The following is an 11,116-nucleotide window of genomic DNA, read 5'->3' on the forward strand; positions in this document are numbered from 1 at the left end:
TCAAGTGTAATTTAACAGAGTTAACAAACAACAGAAACCCGTATATATCTCGGCGGAGGCACAGGCTGCAGCCTCGGCCGCCGCCTTAGGCAGGCAGCATCCACCGCCGGCCCTCTCCCGGCAGCTCCGGAGGCCTTCCCGGCCGCTCGCAGGCAAACGGAGGAAGGGAAGAGCCGCAGCAGCTCCTGCTCCGGGGCTGGATCGGCGGCCGCGGGCCAAGGTGGGTGGGACGGCGGGGCAGCAGCTCCCGGCCGGTGGCTCCGGCGGGCCAGGGCCGGGCGGCGGGGCGGGAGCGGCGGGCCCGGAAGGCGGGCGGCGGCCGGGGCGGGAGCGCGGCGAGCCGAGCGAGTGACCGAGGCGGCCGGGCCCCTGCCTGCCCGGAGCCCCGCGGCCCCGGCCGCCATGGTGAGTAGCGGGGCCAGGGGGCGGGTGGGCCCGGCCCGCCGAGCGCAGGCCGCGGCTTTGTGAGAGGCGGCGGTGGGCGCCGCGGCCGGAGCGCCGGCAGCCGCCATGCCCGCTGTGCTCGGCGGACCGGCAGGGCCTCCCTGCCCCGGACTGCGGTGCCCGGCAGAGCGCTGAGAGCCCCGCGGAAGCCAGGGCCGGCGGCTGGCTGCAGTGCCGTCGTTTAGGGGCGATTCCCCGCTGGAATTGGAGAGGGAGGTTGTAACCAGGAGTGGCAAGGGAGCCTCTGTCAGGTCGAGGCACAATGGGGGTGAGCGCGGGGCCAGCGTTGGGGCCAGCGGGCCCTGCGCTCGAGAGACCGGCCAGCCCTGGGGGTGAAACGGTGTTCACGGGGCTGTGAGTGCACTGAGCACAGATCGCTTATTTCTTCGGCCTTCCTGCCGTTGGAGAGTCTGGACATGTTGGATCTGCCGGGTGCTCCTGGAAAAACCTTTGGCCATGAAATACCAGCTTTGAAGCATGGGCAATTTACCCAGGTGTTTTTGGCTGTCTGGATGGCAGCCTTCCAGTAGCTGAAAGGGGTCTACAGGGAAGCCAGAGAGGGACTCTCCATCGGGAACTATAGTGACAGAACAAGGAGTGATGTGTACAAACTGAAAGAGGGGAAATTTTGTTTAGATATTGGGAAGAAATTCTTTACTGTGGGAGGAGTGACACTGGAACAGGTTGCCCAGGGAGGTTGTGGATGCCCCAGTCCTGGCAATGTTCAAGGCCAGATTGAGTAAGACCTTTGGCAACCTGGTCTAGTGGTTAGTGTCCCTGCCCATGGCAGGGGGAGTTGGGACTAGATAATCTTCAAAGTCCTTTTCAGTCCCTTAACATTCTATGATCCTATGTTACCTACTGCTCATGGAGATCAGGTGTTCCCCAATAAAATGGATACAATGACCCTCCGTTAGATTGCAGTTTCTCTCAGTGGAGTGAACAGGGTTAATCATAGCTGCTGAAGGAGGATCTTCCATCTCCCTTCCCCTCTCTGTGGGAAGGCTGCTGAAATTGCTCGTAGGGGTCCTGACACAGACCAGGGTCCTTGCCAAGGAAGGGAGATGTGACCTCTCCTGACTAGCTCAACTGCTTGTAGAAATGTAGCCTCACTTGGTCAAGTCTCATTTGCAACAGTTACACGCCATTGCAGGAATCTTTTTAGTTGTTTTGAAGCCTGGTGAAATTCTGGTTTCGCTTTCAGCGTGCTGCTGGCTGATAAACCCAACTTCTGTGCTGAGAAGCATGCTAAATGAATTTTTGTCTGGAGTGTGGTTGTTTTTGCTTTTATGGTTTGATGTTGCTTGTCATTCTTCTTCCTAATGATAAAACTGTGCAAGTTGCTATTTCTGATGGGTGACATCTATTGGGTTTGTACCCAGAGATGCTTTTGGTCTGTGTGCTACAAGTGGGGAATTCCAGGGCCACCCAAACCTGGGTCAGACGTTACACATAGAAATTCCCAGTGGAAAAGTTTAAATCATCACACAAATACCAGGTTGCTAAGGGATGTTTCAATCCACAGACAATTTACTGTCTGGAATTAAAGAAGACAGAAGTTAATCTGTTCAACCAGTCATACAGGTCTTCAGTATTTTTGGTTTGGCATTTCTGGTATTGTAAGAGGGGGAGGGGGGGAAGTTTATAGACCTGCCCATTTATTTTTAAAAAATCCAGTGGTTTTAATGATCTTGTATAAATGTTTTGAAATTGTTATATTTATGAAGCATAATTATGTAATTCAGTAAGTGGGGTTGAAATGCAACAGGACAGTTTTAGTTGGATCATGAAGACTTTTTGTGTATGTTTTTTGTATTTTTAGGAGTGTGAAAATCTTCAGTGTTTGTCCTGCAATTTTGATGGAAAGTGTTACAGTAAGCATTTTCTGCATTGGTTTGCAGTTCTTGCTGTCAGGCATGCAAAGTTGCTTTTCCAGCTCCCTAACTGGGAAGTAAAATCCTCCCTGGTAAAGGAGATGGACCAGAGCAAATATTTTCTGTCCTGTGCATTTCCATTTACTAAGAGATGGAAAACTGTCATTTTAGTTTTGTAGTTATTATCCTCTTAGCACATGAGCTGAACTGGTCTTTGTGTTGCTACTGTGGCTTAAAGCTATGAGTACAAGTTGGAAAGAGAGAGCTGCTCACAAAAAGGAAGATTCAAGAGTGGAGGGATGAAATTACCATCTTCCTGTCATCCCATTATTTTTAGCACTAGGAAGAAGATGGAAGAGAAACGTTGCTTTGAGAGCGTGAGAGGTGCTTCAAAACTACACTCTCCTCACAGAAAATGAGGTTTTTGAATGGGATCTGTGGGCTTACAGGAAACCCATTAGTCAGAGTTATTAGACCTTTTCTCTGGGACTTTTTCCTCAGTTGTACTGGTGGCTTCTTCTGCCTCCTGACTTTAGTTCTGAGTAAAAAAGCTGGCAACATTTCCAAAGTCTCTTTTTTCCAGCAAGCACAGAAAATATATGGTGGGCATAAGTACATAATCATGGTTGTCTCAAGCATTCTGACTGTCGTGCTGTCACAGGAAAGTTGGGATTGGGAGGTAGGGTCCTGCTGAGGCAGGGAAGAGCTGTTGTGAGCCAGCTTCTCTTTCATTGCTGGGCTTGTTAGTCGGCCTGGAGGCTCACGGTTAGTGTGCCTGCTGCAAGAGAAGGGCCAAGTCCTGGGCACCTCACTAAAGGGGCTCCCAGCCCTCCCACTCATTTCCTGAAGGGCTCTAAGGGCTCACTGTGCGTGTGCCAGCAGCAGCAAATGGCACAAAAAATGAAGGGATGTGCCCTCAGGAAACTGTAAAAGGGAGGGATTGGTCCCAGGCTTTTGTTGATCCCAAATCTGGACTGTACATAGTGGCAGGACCAATATGGGATCTAAGGACTGGTGGTCTTTTTCCTTCACTTTCTCTATTTTCCCTTTTTACTCTCTCCTCTCTTGTTCTATCCCAGCAATTGGATTTTACCCCTTGCTCTGTGCTGAAGTTTGCTGGGAGAGTCAGGAGCTTGGTAAAGTTCATCATAAAAGTCAAGAGCTTGTCAGCCAACACTTCTACAACTAAATAGCAGGATGGCTGTGGGAGTTAAGGTGGCTGTATAATAAAGGATAAGAGTTCCCTGACACTGGACTGCTGTCTTTGTTCAGCCCACTGAGAAGTTCTGCTGAATTTTCAGGTTGTGACAATCCCTTCTCCTCACTTGGAAAGCATGGGAGGTTTGCTTACACTTCCCAAGAATAGCTTTTACTGTGAAGTCTTACTGGGACTACTGGTCCTTTTGTGAAGGAAAGTCAGGACTGACCTCACTTTTCTTCCTGATAGTGAACTTTGCTTTCCTTGGGTCAGTAGTATTGTTTTTATTACTCTTCTTGTCTCCTGTGCAGCGTGGATCTTCCCTTGCAGCTCTGTTCTTGGCTCCCATGTTTTCCACTTCATATTTCTTTGAGGGGACAGAAACCTTAGAAATTACATCAAAACTAATTCAGAGCTCATTCACATGCCTTGATGTCACAGCAGTACTTGCAGTACTTTGATGCGCTTTTCTGTGATGTCTTTCAATTTATAAGAGGAATTTTATTACATATATATGAATAAATGTTGTGTAATATGGAAGGAATTTATGCAAGGGAAGCATGTTTCTAATTATAGCTCAAAACAAAGTGTATAAGAGCTTTGGATGATACAGACTGTCACCTACTTTGGTCTTTATTGTGTATTTGTTTTCTTAGAGCATGCTGTAAGTTACAAGGTGTCTGCATTTGAGAACTTGGCTTTAGTTAGAGGTGGGGGGAGGGCAGTGCACTGGGTCCTTTCACTGAGACTTTCCAGTAGAAAGGATTACATGATAAATATTCTTCCTGTAGGTTCTCTCCACAGAAAGAAATTCCTGGGGTGTGAATGCTGTGAGAATGGAATTGGAAATAGAGATTGCAGATGAGCAAAAATGTTTCACAGTTTTGTTTCATGATGAATTATCAAGGATTATGGGCGGCTGTTGTTTGAAGTTATTTGAAGTATTTTGACTTGGTGCTGAATGGCTCAATAGTAGCACATTCAGTTGGTTATTTAAAAATACTGCAGGAGCAAGAGAAACACTAATTCTTAAAGTGAGTGGTGACTCTCCTTTGGCTTTGCAGGTAGAGCAAAAAGACACATTATGTATTCTGTAGCAGCAGAAACACTGCAACAGGGCTTTTTCAGTCACTTTTAGTATTGTCTACAGTACCAGTGCGTGGGTTGAAACTGGAAGTTTTGGATGAGTGGAGCACGTAGAAAGTAATCAAATCTTAGCAGACTATATTGGCTGTGTATCTTCTGTGCAAATCCTATTTATGTGTATTGCATCAGCAAGGAAAGATGTAAGTCTTGCACTGTTACTGTGAGTACATGAGGTATGTTCTTTAAGAATCCTTGGTGAGATTGGCAAGTGTTCTTTTCCAGCATTTCTAGTTGAGAGTCCAAAAAATGGTTCTGCCTGAGCATTGTACCATTCTTGTGCCTGCCATTTGCTGGCCAGGTACCAGAGCTAAGGGGGACTGGCTGCAAAAACCCAGCTGAGGCTCTGTCTTAAGGATTCTGGAAGAAAAAGTACATCATTTTCTCACTGAAACATGTCTCAGATGGAAATTGGTTTTTGTATGGTCTCCTTGAGGGAGAAATAAGTTTTTACAGTTCTGTTACCATCTTTTTTCTCTTTCCTAGGACATGATGGAGCTTTTAGAGGAAGATCTGACCTGTCCCATTTGCTGTAGCCTGTTTGACGATCCTCGTGTCCTGCCCTGTTCACACAATTTCTGCAGAAAGTGTCTGGAAGGAATTCTTGAGGGAAATGTGCGGAATGTGCTTTGGAGGCCATCCCCTTTCAAGTGCCCCACATGCAGAAAGGAGACTCCTGTCACTGGAGTCAACAGCTTGCAGGTCAACTATTCCTTGAAAGGCATCGTGGAGAAGTACAACAAAATCAAAGTAACTCCAAAAATGCCTGTGTGCAAAGTGCACAGCGGGCAACCCCTTAACATTTTTTGCAGGACAGACATGCAGCTGATCTGTGGGGTTTGTGCCACCCGTGGTGACCACACAAAGCACGTTTTCTGTTCCATTGAAGAAGCTTATTCCCAGGAGAAGCGGGCTTTTGAAACCTTGTTCCAGGGCTTTGAAACTTGGCGTTGTGGAGATGCCCTCTCACGGCTGGATACCTTAGAGACCAGCAAGAGGAAAGCTCTGCAGATGCTGACGAAAGATTCTGACAAAGTGAAGGAGTTCTTTGAGAAGCTGCAGCACACGCTGGAGCAGAAGAGAAATGAAATTCTGTCTGACTTTGAGACCATGAAGCTTGCGGTGATGCAGGCCTACGATCCGGAAATCAATAAATTGAACACCATTCTGCAAGAGCAGCGGATGGCTTTTAACATTGCAGAGGCCTTCAAAGATGTGTCCGAGCCCATTATATTTCTGCAGCAGATGCAGGAGTTCAGGGAAAAAATCAAGGTGCTCAAAGAAACCCCTTTACCTTGTTCCACTGTGGACATCAGTCCCACAATGAAGAGCTTTGATACCAGCCAGTGGAATGGAATAAAGCTTGTTGATGTGGACAAACTTTCCTTGCCTCAGGAAAGCAACACTTTCAAATTCAAGATTCCCTCGGTCTTTTCACGCAGATTTATAGTGAACTCTCTTATTTTCTTGCTCATTCTTGCTGTCACCAGAATGTCCTTTGTGGAGTCGGTCATTGACAATCTCCAGTGCTGGAAATCTCAGTTCCTTACAATTTGCTTGTCCTATTTGGCAGATACCGTCGAGATAGCAGATCATGCAGTCTTTTACTGGGAACAGATGACAGATGGAGCTTCACTCTTAAGAGAAAAGTGTAAAAACTATACGTTGGTTGTACTGGATAACGTCGCACAGTTTGTGTGCAAATATAAACTGTTGTGAAGTGTCTGCTGGAATAAAAGAACTAAGAGAGATCTGGGGCAGAAAACATGGAACTTCTTAAATTAATTGGTCTTTTCAGACTTCAGTGAAACATTCTAAGATTCAAAATGATTCCAAAACATTCGTAATGTTCCCATAGTTTGAGTACTGCTAAACCAGAAAATGAAATGGAGCTTTGAAAAACATTTTGTGGATTCTTCTTTCAGTGGCAATTATGGGAATATTACTCACTGTAAATCATTTTCCTTACCAAATTATAGGGCCAAACTGTATTTTTAGTTTGATGTTAATGTAATTGTAGAATAAGGTAAAAGATTGTAGTTTTAAAAAAATTCTTACTGGGAGATGGTTTGGAAAGAGGAAGAAGAGTTGTGACTGAGGTGAGCACTGTGCTGACAGGTTTGCTGAGGACTGCCCTTCCACTGCAAAATGCAGTGTGCATCATTCATATTCTGGAACTAGCTTCAATCTGAGAGGGTCTTTATATTACTTCTTTCTGAAATAGCTATATGTTTTGGTTTGGTTTTGTGGGGTATCTTTTTGTATAACCAAATACTGTAATTACCCTGTGCATTCAGATTACATGTCCTATACAAAAATATTTCTTCAGGGCAAGCATAAATTCTAGAGATAATAATAAGAACAAGCTACAGGATGGTATGTGCTTTGCAGAGAGTTCATACTTTGCAGTTTACTTTTCCAGCATCAAATTGTTGGGGTAGCTGGGCTGTTTTGTTAGATCCATGTTTCTCTGGAGCCACGCTTTCTTAAAGACTGGCCTTAACATAAAGAACTTCGTGCAGTGAAAGGCACGCAGGGGTCTGCCACAGGAAGGCAGCCTGGGCTCTAACCCTGCAGAGGTGGCAAGTAAAACAGCTGCTCTCCTGTCCCTCTCTGCCTCTCCAGATTGCAATTCCAAAAGCCAGGAAAAATGACTGGATGATTCCTGGAACAGGTTGTGTGATGCAGCAGGTGTATGGATGTTGGTGGTGTTTGAAGAACCTTGTATAGGTTCTTGTGCTGTTGCTGTATTTTTGTGTATCTCGTTTGAGGAGCTAATTGCATTTTCTGTTTGTATTGACTTGGCTGGCCTTAGATACAGTGATTTAAAGGGAACCTTAAGCTTGAGTTTTCTGAAGTGCCCTTCTTCCAGAGCATACGGTACTGAAATGTCTTGTCTGAAGCACATTTAACCTCTTTTTGCAGTGGTTGTGTGAACAGCAGTATATGGAATGAAAATGTTGAACTGACATTTCTAGAAAACAAATATAATGTGTGCTATCCTTCAGGAATATTCGTTGGTATTTGTTGGCCTCTCTCAAGGTCTCATAAATTGCGACAGTCAATTCACTGTATGCTGGTAGTCCTTGCAAGCTGTTCATCTCAAAAATAAAACATTAAATTCCAAGAGTTCAAAGTCTCCAAGCAACCAAACCCAGCAAACAAAACTATTGTACATGATATTTACATCTTTGTTGCCTGGGAATCCTGTTGCTGCTCCACACCTCACTCCAAACACTTGCTAAAAGAATGCAATGGTTTTTGCAGCTGCCTTGCAGTTTAGGAGGGATCAAGTCACAGAGGTGTAGATCAGAGAGCTGCAGTTCCTGAGTGGCTGAGGCAGCCATGAGTAGTCGAGAGGTGGTCGTTCTGAGTGTGGGAGGTGTGAGGTTTGTAACCCGGGCTTCCACCTTGCAGCAGTTCCCTGAGTCCAGGCTGGCACGCATGGTGAGTGACGATGACCAGGAATTTAAACTGGTGAATGGAGAGTTTTTTGTGGACAGAGATGGAGCTTTGTTTAGTTACATCATGGACTTCTTGAGGACTCTCCAGGTTTCCTTACCAACTGATTTCTCAGACTATCAGAGGCTGCAGAGAGAAGCAGAATTCTATGGACTCTACCCCCTGGCCAACCTCCTGAGCCAAGAACATTTGCTGAAGCCGAGGCTGGAGATCTTGGAAGTGCGTTTTTCTCTCCAAGAAATGCAGGCCTTTTTCCGGATCTTTGGTTCCTGCAGTACCACCATTGAGGCACTAGCTGAGCAGATCACTGTGTTTACAGGACAGCAGTCAGGACAGGGCTGGAACAGCCCTTTTCCTTCCCAGAAACCACTTGTTCCACTTCCTTTGGAAAGACCCTCTCATCATGATATGGTTTTTCTGTGTGGGACTGAGTATTCTGCTGGTGACCAGTTTGTGGCCAGGTACTGTCCCTAGAGTGACTTCTCATTACAGACGTGTCTTTGTGACTTGCAGTTCATGAAGTGCACACTATGTGCTAGCAAAGCTCATTTAAAAGAAACTGAAAGAAAAGAAATATGTTTCTTTCTTTCTGTTCAATGTTATTGTTTTCTAGTTCTGAAACACCCAGTTTAATTTGTTACACTGATTTGCCTGTTCTCAGCTTCCTGAAGTACTGTTCTTGATGTTTGTTTGTAAGTGCTCTTGGGTTTTTCTCTCTCTTTGCAATTTCCTCCTCACTCACTTTAGGATTTCACAGTATCGCCTTCCACAGAACATGAAAAACACAGTAAGGAAACAAAGTAAAGTAAATTACTGGGTGGAAGCCTAAAATCTCCACTAGCTTATGGTGTAAAAGGCTTTCATATGGAAAACAGGAAACAGAGAATGGCAAGAAGGGTTAAAAACTTCATTGAAACTGAGGCAGCATTTTGGGGATTGGAAAGCTTTTGTAGAACTTTTTATTAGGGAGAGGGAGAAAAGACAGATTATTAACTATATGCTTCACAGTAGATTTTCTTTGGATTCAGACCCAGGTTCTGTTTTTATTAAGATAACTGTGTATCAGTAATTTTTGTGATAGCAGTATTGTATTCTAATGACTACTTAGGTTTTTTTAAACTATCTTTTGCTGGATGTCTCTAGTGTATGGAGACATGTTCTTACTGTATAAGAAAATGTTAACCTAATTTGTCCTCTGTGGCTGTTAGAACATCTGGAATTTTATGGAAATTTCATTGAAATATTTCAAAAAATATTCTATTTGAATATATGAACCAACACAGCAGTCTTTTGATTGTTTTTTAAAGAAAATAAATTTTATCTTTCTTCCAGCTTTCTCTAGCTAAACAATTAGAATAAAAACTACTTTGCATTTGTGAAGCAATATATATGTTTGTGTGCCAAACCTTAACTTTATAACATATTACTAATTTTAATGGACTAGCAATTGGTTGAGTAGGTTATGGCAACTTAAGTAGTGGGGAAAATATTTCTGATTTTTTCATTTATTTCTTCAGAATTAGTAAAAATTTCCCTTTGCAGATCAATAGAAAAGCTGACCTTGAGTAATGAAATAAGTAAAATTTGATTATGTTGCCTTGCTGAATTTCTATCTCCTTAGTCTTTGTGGTGACATGGACTTTTTTGCCTTTTTTGTGCTTTCCATGAATGTTTGGTGTACTTGCCTGTGAACTGTGGAACAGTTTCACCTGTCAGTTTATACATTTTGTAATAGTATTTTTACCTGACTTCTGCTCCTCAGAATGTCTGGATAGATTCTTACACTCTACTTTATATCAAATAAAATCATTTGAGGCCATGTGAAAGTGATTTTAATATTTGTTACCATGCAACCTGCTGTACAAGGTAACTTTGCAATAAATGTCACTGTTTGTAGAGAGAGATCCTGTGTGTTGGAGAGTGATGCTCTTGGGGTGAATGTGACTCTGCTGTCCATTGTTTACTCTTACCTGAAAAACTTGCAGCATTGCAGAGCCTGCTGCTTACTTCTCCTCTGTTGAGACAAGATGGGGGTTGTCACAGATATTTCTTAAGGAAGTAAATTTTATGGTGGAGGAGGGTGTGAAAGGGAAGTGCTTATTCCCCAGCACATAACTGGATGAACTGAGAATTACTCTTAATGAAGGAAAGAGTCAAGTCATCCTTAAAAGAAGAAAAAATTATCTGGAGCCTTGGTTGCTGTAAACACAGTGCAGCTGGGCTGATCTGTGCTGTAAAGTAGTTAAAGTGTGTTGTAACTGCTTTTTCCTTTTTGTTTTTCCCTCTGATTTTAGGTATGTTTCCATAAAGCCTGATAAGAGAAAGCTGATTAATGGTACTAACGTGCTAGGCCTGCTGCTTGACACTTTGCTCAAAGATGGATTTCGCCTCATAAGCACCAGGACAGTCCCCAGTGAAGAGAAGGCTGAATGCTACACTTTTGAAAGGATGAAGAGGGCAGCAGGCCTTGCCATCATGGTGAACCAAACCCCAGGGAGCTCTGGGGTAGCACAGGCAAGGAGAAGCCAAGTACAGAAAGGGAAATAAGGGCTTTTCCTTCCATCTTTTGAATGTAGAAGAGGGATGTGTCAGCACTAGTGACCTTTTATTTTTGTTGTTTTGGCATGTTTGAAACTGCAGCTATTGAGGGAAGTAACAAACACATTTTCTTTCAAGTATTTAGGGGGAAAAATTGTTTTCTTGCCTTTTACCGATGTACCTTCTTTAAGTAAAAGAAGCCCAGATTCAGTACCCGGTTTGTGGACCAGATTTCAGCAATTCCAAGAGTTGTTTTTGTTTTTTCTCTGTGGCTAAAATTTACATGAAGACTCACAAAGCATCAGCCATCCCTTCCAGAAAACTGTTTTTATGTTCTATGCTAATCTGCAAGTAGATTTTAAAAACAGGGTAACACATGAAGATGATGCAACTGTCATCCCAACAGTCAGGAGAAGTGACTGGGGGAGGAATGCAAACCCCAGTGATTGATTAGTGC

General features: G+C 44.0%; 2 protein-coding genes across 3 annotated transcripts; both read left to right on the forward strand.

Moving 5' to 3' along the window:
• On the forward strand, nucleotides 1-6,388 carry TRIM13 (tripartite motif containing 13). Of its 2 annotated transcripts, none has more exons than XM_058018410.1 (2): nucleotides 1-220; nucleotides 5,146-6,388. In XM_058018410.1, the coding sequence occupies exon 2, from the start codon at nucleotides 5,149-5,151 to the stop codon at nucleotides 6,376-6,378; it is 1,230 nt and encodes a 409-aa protein (XP_057874393.1). In that variant the 5' UTR covers nucleotides 1-220; nucleotides 5,146-5,148; the 3' UTR covers nucleotides 6,379-6,388. The 2 variants fall into 2 exon arrangements, with proteins under 2 accessions (XP_057874393.1, XP_057874392.1); XM_058018409.1 differs by lacking the exon at nucleotides 1-220 and adding an exon at nucleotides 337-405.
• A 1,603-nt stretch (nucleotides 6,389-7,991) lies between these two features.
• On the forward strand, nucleotides 7,992-10,885 carry KCNRG (potassium channel regulator). The gene is made up of 2 exons (XM_058018411.1): nucleotides 7,992-8,582; nucleotides 10,416-10,885. The coding sequence occupies exons 1-2, from the start codon at nucleotides 8,005-8,007 to the stop codon at nucleotides 10,666-10,668; spliced, it is 831 nt and encodes a 276-aa protein (XP_057874394.1). The 5' UTR covers nucleotides 7,992-8,004; the 3' UTR covers nucleotides 10,669-10,885.
• Nucleotides 10,886-11,116: the final 231 nt, after the last annotated feature.

This window comes from Melospiza georgiana, chromosome 2 (assembly GCF_028018845.1).
Source record: "Melospiza georgiana isolate bMelGeo1 chromosome 2, bMelGeo1.pri, whole genome shotgun sequence".
Lineage (NCBI taxonomy): Eukaryota > Metazoa > Chordata > Aves > Passeriformes > Passerellidae > Melospiza > Melospiza georgiana.

What these genes read in the sequence shown, in the direction of transcription:
- KCNRG (XM_058018411.1), top strand. Translation starts at nt 8,005, where the DNA reads ATGAGTAGTCGAGAGGTGGTCGTTCTGAGTGTGGGAGGTGTGAGGTTT. An exon ending in GGTGACCAGTTTGTGGCCAG is followed by an intron (nt 8,583 to 10,415) that starts GTACTGTCCCTA and finishes CTCTGATTTTAG; the next exon opens with GTATGTTTCCATAAAGCCTG.